The sequence below is a fragment of the Giraffa tippelskirchi genome, chromosome 4 (genome assembly GCF_054371585.1).
Source record: "Giraffa tippelskirchi isolate mGirTip1 chromosome 4, T2T-mGirTip1v1.2.pri, whole genome shotgun sequence".
NCBI lineage: Eukaryota > Metazoa > Chordata > Mammalia > Artiodactyla > Giraffidae > Giraffa > Giraffa tippelskirchi.
The window spans coordinates 32,393,003-32,411,980 of NC_137278.1; the positions used below are offsets into that span (position 1 = coordinate 32,393,003).

General features: G+C 51.7%; 1 protein-coding gene across 1 annotated transcript; it reads left to right on the plus strand.

Moving 5' to 3' along the window:
* The first annotated feature begins 1,530 nt into the window (after positions 1–1,530).
* CIMIP2C (ciliary microtubule inner protein 2C) lies at positions 1,531–18,865 on the plus strand. The gene is made up of 4 exons (XM_081592815.1): positions 1,531–1,641; positions 14,584–14,857; positions 16,429–16,541; positions 18,659–18,865. The coding sequence occupies exons 1-4, from the start codon at positions 1,568–1,570 to the stop codon at positions 18,801–18,803; spliced, it is 606 nt and encodes a 201-aa protein (XP_081448941.1). The 5' UTR covers positions 1,531–1,567; the 3' UTR covers positions 18,804–18,865.
* Positions 18,866–18,978: the final 113 nt, after the last annotated feature.

Consider the following 18,978-nt stretch of genomic DNA (forward strand, 5'->3'; position numbering starts at 1 on the left):
AATACACACACATAAAACCCAGGGCAAAGGGTCCATGGGCAGAATCAGCTCGGAAGCTGTGAATCGGGGGAGGGAGTGGGCACTGGACCTTGTCTGGGGGTGGGGGTCATTAGGACTACCTTCCTGGAGTGTGGCACCTTGAACTAATTGCTGTTCTTTTACAACTTTCACAAATGTTGTTCTTATCATAGCCCACGTTCTGCATGGAGAATTTAGAAATCAACAGATGTGGTTGCATTTTGGAGGATGGGTGGACACTCTTCCACCTCCTTCGCAACCATTCGTTCCTTGCAGCTCCTTCTCCTCCCGGGGCCCCAGTTTTCCTGCCCTCGCATCTCTTGGAAGCCTGGGGCCCCCAGTTCCATTGTCATTGGTCCCAGAGAGCCTTCTAAGGATTCTGAAAGCTGACATTTTCATCAGCTGTCATGGACAGAGTCGAACTGTGAAGGTAACATCTCTCATCTGAGAGATGAAGTGAGTTGGTGCTGGATGACGCTAAACTGCAGAACCACAGACTCTCTGTTGACTCCGGGCCTGCTGCAGGAAGAGCTGGGGAGCAGATTGGGGGCGAGATGCAAAGAGCCTGGCGCCTTCGAGGCTGTCTGTCATCACACTCAGCACCCCCCACCACCCCAACTAAAGACCTAAGGCCCCCTGCCTTGCCCTACATGTGGCCCAGGGCTATGTGAGGGTCACTGGATAAATCCAGATGTGGGGGCACCAAAGTCACGGGGGTGGGGGGGATACTATGACAGAGAAACCTCACCCCAGCCTTCTGAAGCTTTGCGCTCTGGGGCAAGGCCCAACCCTGGATTCACAGGAGGGACTGAACTGCAGAGATGGGGCAGATACGAATCACACTGTAGACCTTTTCACGACTGGCTTTGCCCCTATAAACCAGGCTTGTGGGGTAGTTTGAAGGAAAGAGAGGAGGAGAAGGAGGTTCCCAGGGAGAAAGAAGAGATTAAGGAGAAAAATGTCCCCCTCTCCGACGCTCGTGTGTGTGTGTGTGTGTGTGTGTGTGTGTGTGTGCGCGCGCGCGCGCGCGCGCGCGCACACGCACACACATGAGTCCTGGGCAAACATGTCAAGCGGAACACACGCCTGAAGCCCCCTCTGGGAGGCCCCATAAAACTGAGGCGCAGCCAGCAACCTTGGGATGCGACGGCTCTTGGGGTCCCTGTGGCCACTGGAGCGCTGGGCTGAGCAGCGCTGCGGCTGCTGGTTTGTGTGCCATTTCCACCTGCGTCCGGCACTGGCATCGGAGCATCACGCCTCTGGGGCGGCAGTGAAGCCGCAAGATGCACCCATTCAAGGATGAGAAAACGGAGGCTTGGGTGGGAGCGACGATTTGCGGGGGTCACACAAGAGAGCACGTAGAGATAGGAGGACATCTTGTGGGCGCGTCCCGCCGGCTACTCCAAGAAGGGGACGGCGAGAGGGATGGGGGGCCCCCGGACACGCACGCCCCACACTGGCGTTGCTAGGCGCACGGTTGCCGGGTGACCCGTGCTGTTGACCGTGGGGCCTGAGCGCCCGGGCTCGCTGCGCGCTCGCCGCCCCCATCATGGCCTCTCGCAGCGCGGGCACCCTCCTGACAGAGTTCAATGCCGCCTACGTGCCCCCCGGCCTCATGCCCGGGTAAGACAGCTGCGCGTCAGCCCCGCGTGAACCTGAGGTGCGGGGGTGGGAGTCCGAGCCCCTGGGGGCAGTCTCTCCTCTCCTCCCTCCACAAGACCCTCCTCCCGTCTCGAAACTCCGCCCCCGCGGAGTTTGAAGTTGAAGGAACAGGGTTGGGCCAAGTTTTCACTTGGCGGGGTGGTCTCCCCAGGGGCTTGCACTCTCAGACCGTACAGTGTCTGGGTGCGGCAGTGGCTCTCCAGTTCCCCTTTAGTGGGAAGTTCGTACCTAGCGGGCGCTATGCCCGCCTGCCCGCGATAACAGTGGATGGGGTCCGGATCAGGGAGAGGAGGGGAAGACAGCGTGTGGGGCTGGTGTTTGGAGACGCTGGGCAGAAACAAGAGGATGAGGTGTCCTGGGAAAGGAAGTGAGCTCTTTGGCCCTCAGCACAGTGCGGGCATCCGGGATGCCTGCGGGTGCGCACCCGGAAGCCGAGATGAAAGAATCCGGACGCGTCGTGGGTTCTCCCCCTGATCTCACTTAATCCTCGAAGAATGCTGCCTTTGAAATCTTCCCGGCCTTTAGCATTGTTGGATGCAGGGCCGAACCTACCTTTCCTTGCTCTGGATATTTTCACACTCCACACCTCTAAGGTGCAAGTCTGACTATTCCCTTCCATTGTTTGGTCCTCTCTTTCAGAGTGAGATTTCCACTTCCGACCTTCTCTTCCAAGGTGTGAGACGGTCTTTTCTCTCCTACCAGTCGACATGAGCCTTGAGGATGGGGCTGGGTTCTGAGAATCCACCTGCGCTGTGTCTGCCCTGAATGGATGAATGAAATTAATGTCTTGAGAGTTTTGCAGTCACCAACTCCGTGTGGGTGAAAAAACACAGGCTTTCCTCTGCAAACTAAATAGACCACAAAATCAAGAAGAGGTCCCACTGTATATTTTATATGACTTTTGGATTGTCTTGAAGCAGAATAAGCAGGACATGGAGGAGCTGTGATGTTAAAGTCATTTCTGCACACACAGGTGGTGCAGTGACTAGGGGCAGGCGCTGTAGCTTTAAATTAAGCCAGCCCCTTTGTGGACAGAGCCTTTCCTGGCTCTTGGGGAACTCAAAAGCTGCTTTGGTTCCCATCTGGCAAAGATGATTTATCAGGTCACAGTTGTTTTCTGAAGTCTAGCCTGGTGTCTTAGAAAAGGTGAATAAGGATTTTTCATTAATTCTTTCAATCATTTGGGCATTCCCTTGATAAAGACATGTTGAGTGCTTGGGATGGGCCAGGTGTTGGGTTAAGAGAAACAAATGAGGGGAGGGAGTTTGCCCTGGATGGGTTTCAGTCTGGTGTGAATACATAAGGTTTAGTTCAAAACCATCTTTGCAGCCTTGGATAGTGGTGTTTACAGCATATTCTGGGTGTTTAGCATGAAATTTGATTTTATACATTGATTTTTTTTTTTTCTTAAGCCCACCACGGTCTCCCTTGGAACCTAACCTTCCCTCAGAGTTCCCCTAGTCTGTCTGGGATTGCAGGGAGAAAAGCTGCATGTTTCAGAAGTGATCCTAGGATGCTTCTCCATCCACACCACTTGTTTACAGTTCCCTTGAGTGCCCTGTCCTGTGACTGATCTAGAAATTGTGATAACAAGTGAATCATAAATAAGTCTCCAAGCATGAGCAGCTGAGCCTATATGTGCTACATTCTCAGCTGGATCTTTCTGGGAGGGATGTGCTCGCCCTAAAGATTCTTATCAACAAGGAGTGGATTGAGTTGTCTTATGTGTCTGAATGCTACCTCATTGGCGATTTTGTTAACATAATGAAAGAATCCAAGATTTCTCACAACACTGTGTAATTATTATTTTTGTATGCCTTTTCAAAGATTAATCACAGGATTTTAAGAGCAACCAGTGTCTTCTGACACTCAAATCATCCCCCTTACCAGTTTTATTCATAGAAGCATAGAATATTGACAAGCATTAAGGACCTTGGAAATCAGGTAGTCCAGCCTCCCCACCTCCCATTACAGACATGGTCACTGAGGTTTGGGCGGGAGGGACGTGCTTGAGCCTCAGGCTGGTGATGAAACAGCTGGGCTGCCACCAGGTCACTGATGCCCTGTAGCAGCACTGTGAACTCCCATGTATAAGCATCTACTATGTGCCAGGCATTGAGCTGGTTAAATCTTCACAACAATACAGATGAGAAATTGCCCAAGGTCATTCATCAAGTTCACCAGCCAGGTCTCTGTGATGTCACACCCTGCTGTCCGCAGCTGTTAGCAAGTATCATCAGTTAGATTCCTACAGTGTTCAAGGCCTGATTCTAGGTACTGAGGGAATAGGATGCTGGTCTTCAGACTAGGGTGCTCCATCTGGTCCCTTGTTGCTGTGGACAACACACTATCAGCACACAGATATTGTGCCACTGTTTGACCTCTGTTCCATCCTTATAGTGAGCAGAGAGCTCTTGGGTCAGAGTCCCAGGTTGTAAGGCTTTTCAAGGGAGAACACTGAACTCAATGAGACTCTGTGCTTCCTGCTTCTTGGGGAGATCCAGGCTCTCTCTGCCTCCCCCCACACCTTACCCAGCTCCCAGTCCAAACACATCCCTGGGCACAAAACACAGGCCATCTGCCCAGGAGGATGTAGGAGGTCCATGTGCCCCGATAGGTACCTGATGCCACTCATACAACCCTGAAGAAGTGGAGAGCCTTTCTAAGAACAGGAGATGGGGGCCCCTGGAGACCCAGGCTTTGTAACAGGAACTCTCCCTCTCTCCAGAAGAGTCATCAGGCCTTAGAAATGCGCTCCCATTTGTCAGTTCAATTCAGCAAATATTAAAGATTAACTGCAAGGGGAAAAGAAACATAGGAAAAGCAAACAAAGGAATAAATGTAGAAAAACATTGATAGGTTTAAAAAATTAAAAAAAGAAAAACTCCACAGAACTCCAAAATGCCAACATAGAGGCAGAAGTTTATAACAGCAATAAAAAGTGTGATTGAAAAAAGAAGCTCAAAAGCTTATTAGATTTCATAGTGCTAATAAAATTGACAACTACATAAAAGGGGGGAAAAAGGAAAAAAAAGAAAAATTCCAAAATAAACTACAGAACAAGTCAAAACATAAGAATAATAAATGTTTTTCTTGAGTCTCTGCTGTCAGCATCCTTTCCCTCTCAGTCACAGTTCACCTTACCTCACTAGGATGCCCTCCAACACTGTGCTGGTCCCTGGACCTGCTGTCAAGGAAGCTCAGACTCTAATCTGGTCCTGCTCCTGTGTGTTCTTGCCTCTAATGTCCACAGCTATCAGAACTAGTGTGTTTTCTTTTGTAGGAGCTCTCAATGTCCTTTTATATATTCCATAGATACAGAGTCTGCCTAGTTGATCATGTGGATTTAATCTGCAGCTTGTAGAGCTGGTGGGAAGGTTTTGGGTCTTCTTCCTTAGCCACACTGCCCCTAGGTTTCAATTATGGTTTTATTTCCACCTCTGCATGTGGGTCGTCCACTGGGGTTTGCTCCTAAGGCTGCCCTGGAGGACCTGGGTCTGCCCCAGTGAGGGCCAGATGTGGAGATGGTGCAGCTACTTGGATTGCAGGGGCTCAGGCGGCTTACACAGGGGAATTGGCGGCTAGGGCAGCAGGAAATACAGTGCTCTAGAAGGATATGGCAACCCATGCCAGTATTCTTGCCTGGAGAAGCCCACTGACAGAGAAGCTTGGCAGGCCACAGTTTACAGGGTCACAAAGAGTTGAATATGACCGAAGCAACACTGCGTACATAGATGCAAGGCTTTTTTTTGCCTGTGGCAGCTCTACCCCAGTGAGGGTTGAGTGTGAATGTAGCACAGCTGCTTGGGTCGTGGGGATCCTGGCGGCGCCAAGTGTGCAGAGATATGGACTGCCTCAGCCGCAGAAGTTGTGACCCTATCAAAGTCTTTCTTTGAGCCTCTGGTAGCTGGCAATCATTTCAGCAAATATTTCCAGAGCACCGACTGAGTACCAGGAATATAGGGACGCAAGTATAAGTAGTGCAGCCCTCTCTCCCTGTGGAGTTTGCAATTCAGAAAGGAAGAATTTACCAGGGCACAGATGTTTACAACCCAGCAGAACATGGGCTGAGACTTAAGAGAGGCACGAAGAACAGAGACAGTTCAATGGTGAGGATGGGCATGGCCTATGGGTAGGTCAGAAGAGGCTTGATGGGAAGGGGGATATATGAAAGTACCTTGAAGAATGGATAAGATCAGAATCTGGAGAGAGGAGGAAGCATCTTCTGGATGCAGGGGATGCCCTGGGGAAAGGCGTGAACTGGAGGTACCAGCAGGATATGCTTTGAAAGCAAAAAATGGCCTATTTGCCTGGAGTGGCAAAGCTGTTACTGAACCTAACTTATGTCTGCTCGCCTGTGCCCAGTAAAGGTAATCTACTGACCTGGGTTGTGGTGAAGGGAAGTGCCAAGTTTATTGCAGGGCACCAAGCAAGGAGTCCAGGTAGCTGATGCCCAAAAGCCCCCAACTCACCGTTTTCAGGGAAAGGCTTTTAAGGATAGGGTGAGAGAGGAGGGTTGTGGGGTGCCTGATTAGCTTGTGGGCATCCTTCTGATTGGTTGGTGGTGAGGTAATCAGGAGTCAGCGTCATCAACCTTCTGGTTCCAACCAGTCTGGGGTCTACACACTTGTGGGCAGCATGCAACTAACTTCTTCCACCTGGTGGGTGTTTCAGTATCTGCACCATGGCTCATAGGACATGGCTTAGAATATTATCTATAGTCCTTGAGGAGGAACGAGAGGTGCTTGACTTTGTTTAATGGCCGAACTAGTACTATTTTTGTCTTGCTTGACCGTTTCCCTTTCTTTCTGCATTTTCTCACGTCTCTGATGAAATTTCTTCTTTTTAATTCAGGGAAGGCCTAGGAAGCTACAGTTTTTCTACAGACAAGAACAGGCAGAGGACATGGTTGGGGGTGGGGGGTTGTGTCCTAGGAAAGCCCTATAGGGTCTTGCTTGCTCACATTGGGACAAGGAAGTGGATGATTGGACTGGAAAGACCTCTCACAGGGCCCATGTCAAGCAAGGCCTTGTGTACCTGGCCCAGTTTGTTTTTCATTTCCCAGGTGATGGGGAACTTTGAAGGTTGTTGCCCAGGGGAGGGATCTGATCAAAGCCATACTCAGCAGGAAGTGTGTGGGGAAGAGGGCGCTCATGGAATGAGGACACACTGAACAGTAACAAGTTAATTAGTTAATAAGCTGCTCATGAGATCCCCGATGGTGCATGGTAATTAATTTGAATGTTAGCTGTGGGGCCAAGCAGTGCTATTAAGAGGGAGGAAGGGATGGCTCCCTATGCACATAGTAACCACAGTGGACCTTTGCCGTGGACCAGGCTGAGCACCATCTCCAAGCTTGTGCGGTGTGCAGGCGGGTGAGGGGCAGGGATGGAGGAGGAGGAGGAGGTGTGATGGTGCTGTAGAGACCATCTGATGCTCAGTTGTGAAACACACCATTCCCTTCTGTTCTTTCCACCTTGGCTCACCATACACTCCACAGAAATGGGGCTCTACCATGGAACTGAGCGATCATGCTCATGGCTCACAAATGCAAGAGAACAGGCACATAGACTTTGTCAAAGTGTGCCTGCTGAGAGCTAAATAAATATGACTGTGTGCATGTGCCTGCACATGTGTGTGCACACACACACACACACACACACACGTGCACGGGCACACCTCATACACCCTACCCAGAGCAGCAGGAGCTGAATCAAATCCAGAATCCAGGCAGAACCTTAGGAGGTTCTGCGGAGGAGAGGGCTTCTCTTCTATTGGGATGCAAATATCTTGGCATTCAGGGAAGGTGGGAGAGCAGGGAGCAGAGGAGGAGTGTGGCAGAGAGAAGAATCACGAAGACACATCACTTTTCTAAAGCTCCTTTCTTTGAGATGCACACCCGCCCCTGGGGGCGGGATGCTCTGTGCCTGTGTGCCCTTGGCATATGGGAGCCCGATGTTCCAGGACACGGTTCCCCCCGGCTTCTGGACTTGTGCCTCTCACAGCGAACATTTATTGAGCACTCGTCATGGGTCAGGGGCACTGTACGTTTTGGGGGTAAAGGAGAACTCACATTAGCAGACGAGATGAGCTAATGTGGATTTCCAGGTGGATGAAGGGTCATAATCCTACTGTGGGGCAGAGATGCTGGGTAGGTGGGTGGTCAGGGAAGGCAACAGGGAGCCTGGTTCTGTGAGTGAGGGTGAGATCCCCCCCTGGTTGGGCAAGGATGCAGCCTTCCAGGTGGAGAAATGTGTGTGAAGGCTTGGAGAGCATGCGGATCCCCAGGGATGTAAGTGACATGTCCAGGGCATAGGGCACCTCTGGGAAAGTGAGAAGAGATGTGCACCATGGGGATCTGATGATGAAGGATCGCTCTGTCATCAGTGTGGGTGACAGGCTGCAGGGTTGGGCTTTGGTCTATGGCAGGGGTCCCCAACCTCCAGGATCTAATGCTTGATTATCTGAGGTGGAGGTGATATAATAATAATAGAAATAAAGTGCACAGTAAATGAAATGTGCTTGAATCAGTCCGAGCCCCCTCCTAACTGTTTGTGGAAAAATTGTCTTCCATGAAACTAGTACTTGATGCCAGAAAGTTTGGGGACCACTGGTCTAGGGGACTTGCTATGAGATCTGAGGCTGCCCAGTTAAGCAAAGAGGAGGGCTGGTAGCCCTGGGAGGGAGGAGGGCCATGGGAAATCCCTAAGGAGGGGGCAGAAGCAGGACTGGCAGAGAGGCCTGATGTGGCAGTTAGTAGGGGGAGGCCTGGATTCTGGGGGATTCTGTAGATGGAGGTGGTGTTAACCAGGGCAAGGATAGCCAGGAGGAGCAGCAGGCTGGTTTTTGTCATGCTGAGTCTGATGCCCTGGGCAAGCCCTCGGTGGACAGCTGGATGTGTGGATCTCTTGCCAGAAGCAAGATAGGAGCTGGAGACATAGATCTGGGTGTCCTGGGTGTTGGACGTCTAATGTGAATGAGCTCTCCCAGAGGGAGTGGGTCCCTGAAGAGAGAAAAGGACTCTGGGGCAACACCAGCGCCTACTAGATGAGCAGGGGAAGAGTGGCAGACTAGGGTCTGTCCTCCCCTACACTGAGATTCTCCTCAAACCACCCCCCCGATGAAGACCCCTTCATGGAGCTCCACCAGCTCTCCTCCCAAACAACTCCCCCACCAAGGGAATGGGCCTTCCCTCCTCGTGTTTAATAGCATTGGATCCTTGACCACCAACACTGCCCCTATGCACACACATACGCCCCAGGACTCAATAAACACTGAGTGAGGGGTAGGAGCAAGGAAGGAGGGCTGAGTGATGCAGGTTTTGCATTGTTGACACCCAGCATCTCACCAGCACACAGTGGGTTCCTGATACAGTAACTTTTTTAAATTGGAGTATAATTACTTTATAATGTGTTAGTTTCTGCTGTACAACAAAGTGAATCAGCTATAAGTATACATATATCCCCTCCCTCTTGAACCAACCTCCCAGCCCACCCCCCATCCCTCCCATCTAGGTCATCACAGATCACTGAACTGAGCTCCCTGCGCTATACAGCAGCTTCCCACTAGCTGTCTATTTTACACACGTTTGTATGTCAGTCTCAATCTCCCAATTCATCCCACCCATCCCTTCTCCCCTCCCCATGTTCACAAGTCTATTCTCTACATCTGCATCTCTATTCCTGCCCTGCAAACAGGTTCATCTATACCACTTTTTATTAGATTCCACATGTATGTGTTAATATATATTTGTTTTTCTTGTCCTGACTTCACTCTGTACAACAGACTCTAAGTCCATCCACATCTCTACAAAGTGACCCAATTTCATTCCTTTCTATGACTGAGTAGTATGCCATTGTATATATGTACCACATCTTCTTTATCCATTCATCATCAAGTCATCATCTACGTTGCTTCCACATCCTGGCTGTTATAAATAGTACTGCAATGGACACTGGGGTGCATGTGTATTTTTGCATTAGGCTTTCTCAAGGTATATGCCCAGTAGTGGAATTGCTGGGTCATATCGTAGTTCCATTTTTAGTTTTTTAAGGAACCTCCATACCATTCTTCATAGTGGCTGTATCAATTTACATTGCCACCAACAGGGTAAGAGGGTTCCCTTTTCTCCACATCCTCTAAGCATTTGTTGTCTGTAGATTTCAGAATGGCCATCAATTCTGACTGTGTGAGGTGGTACCTCATTGTGCTTTGCACTTCTCTGATAGTGATGTTAAACATCTTTTCATGTGTTTCTTGGCCACCCATTTGTCTTCTTTGGAGAAATGGCCATTTAGGTCTCCTCATTTTTTGATTGGGTTGCTTGTTGTTTTGATATTGAGCTGCATGAGTAACTCTTAATGCCATCTGACTCACTTAAAAAATATTATCTGTGCAAGTAAAGAACTCAACAAATCACTCCAATCCCAAACACCTAGGATTAATCTGACCTTTATTTTAGGTTTCTTTTTATGTATATATTCATAAAAAAGGCTAAATGGATGGGTGTGTGGACAAATGGATAGAAAGATAGACAGCAATTTTATAAAAAGATGATCGTACCATATTTACTATTTTAAAACGAAAAGCATGAAATGTAATCTAGCTCAAACTCAACTGAAGAGAAAGATACTGAAGTAAAATGGAAGAACAGACTTTAGATAAATGCTAATTCATCACAAGAGATATTTGTTTCTGAAAGTTCCCTCTAACAGAGAACGGGAGAGGGAGAGAGAATAAAACGCATTTCGGGGTTAGAGTAATTATGTTATTTTTATGAATGTGTTTCAATTTTAGATGCCATGGGTTGACTGTGCCTTAAAAATCCTAAGTTCACTCCCATCTCCCTTCCACCCACCCCTCAATTTTTCTTACTTAAATTATTTTTTCCTTTGACAGGTTTTATAACATTTACATTCTTTTCTGGAACCAGCCTTCACCTAGTAGCTATTCCTAGTTCTGCACTTAAATAGATGCGAAGTAACCACTAGTCATTCTAACAGAGGTTCTACATTCCTGAGTATTTTTTTTCTTTTGAATCATCGCTGATTGGCAGGATTTCACCACCGAACACTGTCGTAGGAAGAGCATTGGGTGCTTTATTTCGAGAGTTCTTTCATGCAGCTGTCTTTCCACCTGGAGGGCTGGCCAATTCCATATTCTTGGGTCTTGCTCTCTTCTCTGCAGAACGCTGTAGATGGGTGTTCTGTTCATTTTCATTCTGTTGCTTTATTTTCTCTGTGTTGGGGTTTGGCAACAACTGGTGGGTGATAGCACCTCTTTCATCTGCTGCATTCTGAACCACTTGGGAAAGAAGATAAGAGAGGGAAGCTGGCATTAGGGAATGGGGCTGACATTGAACCCTCAAATGAGATGGCAGGGCTGGGGCAGGCTTTCCTCCCCAAGGGCAGAGTGGATCCCCCAAAACAGGGCATGGAGGAGCAGGGTGGACTTCCTTGCTTCCAAGCAAAGTAGGGAAGGAGAGTGGGCTTCACCCACTAGGGAGATACCCCTCCACTTCTAACATGGAAGAGTTCCCTCTACAGCATCTCCCCACTGCTTGTGTTTGGCTTCTTGATGATTGAACTGATATTTTTATTATATTTCATACACAAAACAAAGAACTCTCAGAGACTCTGTATCTCAGGTCATGCATCTTCCCAGCGGATGATCTTCTATGACCTTAATGAAGAAGTATAAGCTCATATGTGAGTGATGGGTCAGAAGTCAGACTGAGGGAGGTCAAGAAAAGCATGAGAGTAGAAGAAATGAGGCAGAAAGTACAGAGGATTCCCAGGAGAAATTTGGAAATTAAGGAAGAGTAAGGGCTCTAGAGAGCAGCAAAGCCAAGTGTGGGATTTTGCAATCTAGGCAAAGCTTTGCATGTTTGTAGGCAGAAGGGAAGACGCTCAGGAAGAAGGAGAGATCTCAGGTGACTGGGAGGATGGACAGAGGCTGAGAGAGACGGGGAGGGATGGATTGGAATAAGGAGGCCTTGGTGAAGCAGGAGGGGGAAGGCCATGGGCCAAGAGGAGGACTCCATTCTGGAAGTGGCCAAGGTGACCCCACAGGCTCACAAGCACTCATAAACCCCACCATCTTCCAAGGGCCGGAAACATGGCCACCAGCAGGGAACTCAGGTGGGGCCAGCAGGAAGGGCACTGCAGCAGGAGGGAGAGGGTTAGGACCCCAGGGCAGAGAGAAACCAAGGGACAAGAGAGACAAGGCTGGAGAAAGGCCCAAGTCCAGGGAGGGTGTCTTCCCTCCGCTGCCAGTTCTGCAGCTCCATTGCTCCCAGCATCTGGACATCCTCAGATGCTGCGGGACCCCAGGAAGGTAGAGCCACGGAGGATGGATAGGACCAGAGGTGATTATAGGAAGGACTCCTATAATGCCTACAGTGGAAAGCCAATCGGAAGGTGTGTCAGTAATCACTATGCTTAACTTTCTCACCATTCACCCAAAGATGAAATCATGCATTTCTGTCTAACTCTAGGCCAACACCCATCCTCCTGGTGAGGAGACTGAGGCCCAGGGCAGCTCTCAGAGGTCATACTGAAGCACGACTTCAAAGATCTCACTGTGCTTTGGCCTCCAGTGCAGGATGAGCTTCTGAAATGGAGAAGCCCTCAATGTAGCAGTGGCCTGGCAGCCTCCCCATGCTTCCAGGGCTTCCCTGTGAATGTTTTCATTGTGGGGAGGGAGCTCAACTGAGAGGAAGTAAGACTTGGAGCATCGCAGTGAAATGATCCCAGGAAATGCGCCAGAGGGCCCTGGAGCGTGGCCACCGGCCCTCGGTGTCTGTACGTCCAACATCACTGGTTCTGTCAGTGTGTCAGCCACTCACCTTGTTTGTTCAATAGACATTTCCTGCCCAGATCATGTGCCTGACCTGGTTCTGAAAACTGGGGATCAAACATGAGTAAGATGGGATCAGACTCCACTCTCGAGAAGCTCCCAGTCTAGCAGGAAGATGAGAAGTAAGCGGACAACAGCAGGACAGGGTAAGAGGGGTTTAGGTCACAGAGGAAACAGGGAGCAGGACCTGCCTAGACCACCTAGACCCACCTGGAAGAGGTGACAAGGAAAAGGCTTCTTCAAAGAACTGACATTTGAACAAGACTTAAAGGACCTTTCAGTACTGGAGGCAAAGAGCAGGGTGTGGAGGGATGACGAGCAGGTTTGTCATTCCTGATGGCAGGAGGCACAGGGCAAGACCCTGGCGGTGGGAAGAGTGAAGGGAAAAGGGGGAAAGGGAGTGGGGAGAGTAGTTCCACGTCGGAACTGCAATGCTCTCTACAACTAGGGTGTAGGGTAGCTGATGAGAGGGAGAGGAAGCCAAGGGTCAGGTCACTGATGGCCTGGAATGCCACGCTAAAGATTTGACTTCCGAAAGCTCAGTCTGGCTGAAGTGCGGGAAATGGACTGGAGGTATGAGAGCAGTTAGGAGAGAAAGAAGACTGCTCCTGCTGAAGTCCAGGTGAAAGGTGAGGTAGCCTGAGCTCAGGTGGGGGTATTGGAGCTGCAGCGCTCAGCAGCTGATTGGATGTGAGGGATGAAGCTGGGGGAGACGGATGCTTGTTCTGTCTTGGACATCTGCAGGGTACTCTTCACCGAGGTGGGACTAGCGTGTTGGGGAAGATGGAGGTGGGAGGTGAGGTTTGGGGGACATCCCAGGGAGATGCGGAGTACAGAGGAGTCTCAAGCCTGGGGGGAGCTTCTGGGCTGGAGATGTAGACTGGGGGTCCTCCACATACCCGTGAGGGTTAAGGCCAGGGCCTGGGGTCCATTGCCAGGAGGACTTGGGGGGTGCCCAGGAAGACCCCAGAGGAAGTGGACAGAGGAGGGACATGATGAGGACAGAGAGGTTGATGAGAACCAACAGCAAACAAGAGAGCAGTGTAATAAAAACCATGAGTGATGTTTCAAGAAGAGAGTGGCCCACAGAGTCCAGTGCTGCAGAAAGGCCATCAGCGGCTCTGCGAGAGCGACTCTAACAGCAGAACCAGGTGGGAGGGGGACAGGGCCAGGTTTCTGAGGGTGAGGGCAGGGGATGGGGGTCTTGGGGGAACTGTGCTGATGGAGAAGAGGCTTTGACCTCTTGGTATTGTTGCCCGAAATCTAATTCTCATGTTCTCTGATGTCAATGACTCTCCTCACCCTTTCCCCAAACAAGTCTTCGTGCTCTCTGTCTGTGTGAGTCTCGCTTAACCAGGGCTCTTGAGCTTGCTGGGTCTGCTCTGCTGTGTCTCAGAGGGGCTCTGCTTGCCCCCTCCTGTCCCTTCCACCGGCCCCCTTGGTCACAGAGGGTGATGGAGTTCCAGAAGCCGGGCAAGCTCTCCAGGATGAGTGGATGGTGCTGTGTGAGGCTGAGGTGCTGGGAGGAAGGCTGGAGGGCTGGAACCCCAGCCACCCTGACCCCTGCCCCTTCAGCGATAACCTTGGAACCATGGGGAAGGAAATGGCAACCCATTCTGTATTCTTGTCTGGAGAATCCCATGGACAGAGGAGCCTGGTGGGCTACAGTCCATGGGATCGCAAGAGTCGGACACGACTTAGCGCTATCTTTTCAGAGGTGCAGGCGGCCTCCGCAACTTCAGGTCAACCCCTCCATCAATGGAGGCCCATCAAGGGAGAGCAATTTGCCTACAGCCTCGCTGAGGGGGTCAGGACTGGACCCGGGTGTCCTGGCCCCCTTGTGAGCCTCTGGTCTGGAGAGATCTCTGTGGGGAGGTAGAGGCCCAGCATCCCTCTCACGTGTCCTTCCCCCGAGGCCTGAGCTGGGTGGGCACCTTAGGAAGCCTCTCGAGACCAGGAGGTGACCAGCGGGGCCCACTGACCTCGCCCCCAGTCTTTAAGGAACTGGCCTGGAGCCCTCCACCCCCCCACCCTGCGCTTTCTCAGGTACAAAGGCCATGTTCCCGGCGTGGCCTTCTCCTTCGGCTCCCCCTACGGCACCACCACCCTCAAGTATTTCCAGGACCAGCGCAATGCAGCCCTGGGGAGGAACTCCACTCCCTTCAGCAGAGGCAGCCACTTCCCGACTATCTTCTCCCCGAACCCCACCCAAGTGCTGAGGGACCGTGCCCTCACCCGGGACCGCTGGCTGCACACCCCCAGCTACACCCGCTTCAACCTGGACAGCAGCCGCTGGGCCGAGCTCTCGCATTTCTACCAGGTGGGTGGTCCTGGCTGGGCCCTTGCCACCCCCTCCCCACTCGCCCCACATCCCCCTCTCCCCTGCCACAGGGAGGGAGTGACGGCTGGTGGCCCGGGGAGACTCTCAGCCTCCAGAGCGCCTCTGTTAGCTTTTGCAGAGCCCCTGAGCCAGCAGGGAACCTGGTGAGTTTGGTTGGAGAGCGTGGAGGGGCCCAGTGCTCTGCTTCTCTGACTTCCCCCCTCCCAGATCTGACCTCCCCACTCTGGAGGCTCCAGTGGCTCATCCCCTGCTCCCCTGCTGCTGTGAGAGCTGGGAGCCTTTGGGGTGTTCCCGCCCCCACTCCCCCCAGTTGTCGCCTCTCCCCCTGGGCCCTCACTTACCTCCTTTCTGAGCAAAAGCCCTAAGTTTCACCCACAGTATGAATCTCATACATTGAGGACTGCAGAGCCCCAGCCAGGCTCCAGCCCCAAGTCTGCTCTTCACAGTACACCAGATCCCAGTGCCCACCTACACCAACTCCTGCTCCACGGGCCCTTTGAGGATGAGCCCGAGCCAGGCGGTGCTAGCGGTAAAGAACCCGCCTGCCAATGCAGGAGACATAAGAGATGCAGGTTCGATCCCTGGGTGGGGAAGATCCTCTGGAGGAAGGCATGGCAACCCACTCCAGTATTCTTGCCTGAAGAAGCCCATGGACAGAGGAGCCTGGCAGGCTGCAGTCCATAGGGTTGCAGAGTCGGACACGACTGAAGCGACTTAGGACACACACACACACCAAGTTGACTTCAGACCCTGCTGCCCTTGGGGGAAGAGAGGCAGATGGAGGGGGGTCTGCCCATACCCCCACCTTGTTCTTATCCTGCTCCCCCCGAACTGGTCCCAGAGGGCCACAGGCTCACAGACGCTTGCCCACCTCAGGAAGGCCAGGGCTTCCTCTCTGCTGTGGTCTTGGAAACCTCATGGCCCCTCAGCTCCCTTGCAAACATTCCTCCTAGCCTGATTTCAGGGACCCAGATGCCTCCCGGTCCCCAGGGTGGAGAACGGCGTGAGAAGGCTGCTTCCCCGGGACAGATGGCCAGGTTGATGGGGTCAGACTCTGAGGAGCTGTGGAACCATGCTGTGGGGCCCGGGGAAGGCCTTTACCACCGTCTTGGCTCATATTAGCACAGCCTGTCCAGGAGGGAGGGAAAGGGAGACACTCCACTCTGGCACCCACTCCAGTACGCTTGCCTGGAAAATCCCATGGACAGAGGAGCCTGGCAAGCTACAGTCCATGGGGTCACAAAGAATCGGACACACACACACACGCAGCTTACCTGGGCCGCCTATTGAGCTGGGCCTCATATACCTCACCTCTGCTGGTCCCCTGCCCCATTAACTCGCCCAGCACAGCTGGCATGGGGTGTATCATTATCGCCAGGAGCCAGACAAGGAGCTGGGGCTCAGGAGGGCACCCAGCTGGGGACTCTTCTCTGGAGGCATGAGGGGAGACGACCCCAGCCCCTACCCAGGAACAGCCTGGCAGGGAGCAGGTGCCCGCGGTCACTCCCGCGCGCTGACGACCGGTTCTCTCTTCCTCGGTTGGGCTGTAGATGGCGCAGTGGCATCGGAAGCACTATCAAGACAAGACGGGCTTGGTGCCCCGGGTCCCCTACTTCGTGCTGCCCGTGAGGGAATGGGACCGGTACCCCATCCCCACCGACCTGTGAGTGCCTTCACTCCCCTCCTCCGCGCATTCACCAGCTCTTGTCCACAGGGTGCCGGCTCTTGCCAGGCCTGCAGGCCCCCAGACTGAGAAATGAGTTAAGACTTTTAACTCCTGCAACACACAGGGTGACAGTTAAACAGAGCTAAGGGGTGAGCGTCAGGAAGGGAAGCCAGGAACCTGAATGGGCAGAATCAGGAAAATGATTTGCCTGGTCAGACGCACTGGGAATTTGGAGGCAAACCGCATCATCTTTGCTGGCCTGAATCTGCAGGACCGTTCCTCGGCAATGGCAGCCTTGGAGCTACACTGGTCCAAACGAGGGCGCAGCTACTCCGTGCAGCAAGGAGCTGCTGCCCTCCGGTGGACCTACAGAGTACTACACAAAACAGGGACTGTATCTCCAGCCCTTGTAGACTCAGAAGAAAATGTACTCCTAGGGACTTGACCACATTTTTCAAAGCCCAACAGTCTATCTAAGAAATATGAAAGTATCTCACGGTTTTTAATTGGGAGAGCTTCTTTTCCCAGGGAAGGCCAGCTCTGCCCTGTGAGATAACCCAGGCACGTGGTTTCCTTGATCTCCCTCCTGACGCCCAGGCAGGGAGGTCTGAAGTCTGTGCCACGAGGTGTCCTGTGGAGTAGGGGGCATCGGAAGGTTAGTGGACAGATCTTGGGTTTCCAACTCCATGCTGACCTTTTGCTTGCCTCAGGAGCCCCGAGTCTTGCCATTGTTGTTACTGATAAAGCAGCAACCCTTTCCATAGAGTTTAATGGTTTTTGAAGATACAATTTAACATCACCTATAGATTCTTCCCAGATGGCACTAGTGGTAAAGAACCCACCTCCCAGTGCAGGAGACGTGAGACACCAGTTCGATCCCTGGGTTGGGAAGATCCCTTGAAGGAGGAAATAGCAACCCACTCCAGTATTCTTGCCTGGAGAATCCCATGGACAGAGGGGCCTGGTGGGCTACAGTCCATGGGGTCGCACACAGTCAGACATGACTGAAGCGGCTTAGCATGCACAGATTCTTCTCTGTGGGGCAGATGGACTCATTTTCTAAATAGGGAAACTGACTCAGTAATGGCTTTGGGGGCTTGTTCAGATGGCAAGTCTAGTAGGAGGTAGAACTAGAGGGAACCCAGATCTCCCAACACCAATGCTAAGATTCTAGATTGGCCATCTCACCACATTGGGGTGGCTCTGAGTCAGTCCATCCCTGGAGACAGTGTGGGGCCTCGCCTGGGGACAAGTCTCCTCTTGAGACCTCACCAGGCAGTATCTACATCTCCTACAGCTGAAGGACCCCAGGATGCCTTAGCTCTGTTCCTTCTCCAACTGCCTGACAGCCCATGCTTCTGCTGATGGCTTCATGTCTAACACAGAGCACCAATGAGGTGTTTGGGAGCAAGAGGGTCATTGCTTGCACTCAGTCTTTACTTTGATCATCTCTGTGGCCTGGGGAATGTCCCTGTCCTTCCCTGAGGTTCAGTGCCATTGTCCTTATCATCACTATCACCACCATCATCATCTCTATTTATCACTACCATCTTCATCACTATTATCACCATCACCATTACCACCATCATCACCACCATAACCACCATCACCATTATAATCATCTCTATCATCATTATCACCACCATCATCATCACCATCACCATTATCATCATCTTCACCACCATTACCATCACCACTACCATCACCATAATAACCATCACCATCATCATCAGTAGCTGCAGCATATTCTTAGAACATGTGTTGAGTGTTTGCTCCTTGTTCAGCATTCTATTAGTGCTTTGCACGCATTATTTCATTTACTCCTCAAAGCAAAGTTAGGAGGGAGGTACCAGCATCAGTCCATCTTACATGTGTACACTTCTAGCAGGAACCGGGTTGGAATCCATTCCAGCTTCCTGACACCCATGTCCTTTCTCTTAACCACTGAGCTTCTGTGCAAACACAAGTCCTTCTGGTCTCGAGAGCAGGGTGACTTACCAGATGCTAAGCTGACCAGCAGCCAGCAGGGCCAGCATCATGGGCTGGAAAATGGGCCTTTTTCACCCTCGTGGCCTGGCTCACTGCATAACACTGGCTCCACCCTCACCCTCCAGGCCTCCTCTGAGCCCGAAGGAGAAGTGGCATCTATTAAGAGTGGCCCCTGAGAACCTGAGGACCTACCAGACATTCCCATCAGGGAAGAGGGTCTCCCCACAGGAGCGGCAGAGGCGGGACTGCTACTTTGAATTCAGAGCATGACACCTGAGAGCTGCGGCCCTGACAAGGTTGGCTTTCTGGAATAAAATCTTTAGCCATGTCCATCCCATGCTCTTCTCTTCTGAGCCCCAGGAGCACTTGGCCTCAGCTGGACAGCACTTGAGGGTCACACAGCACAGGTCTGAGGGATGCTCACCCCAGGTGTCAGCACCAAGAA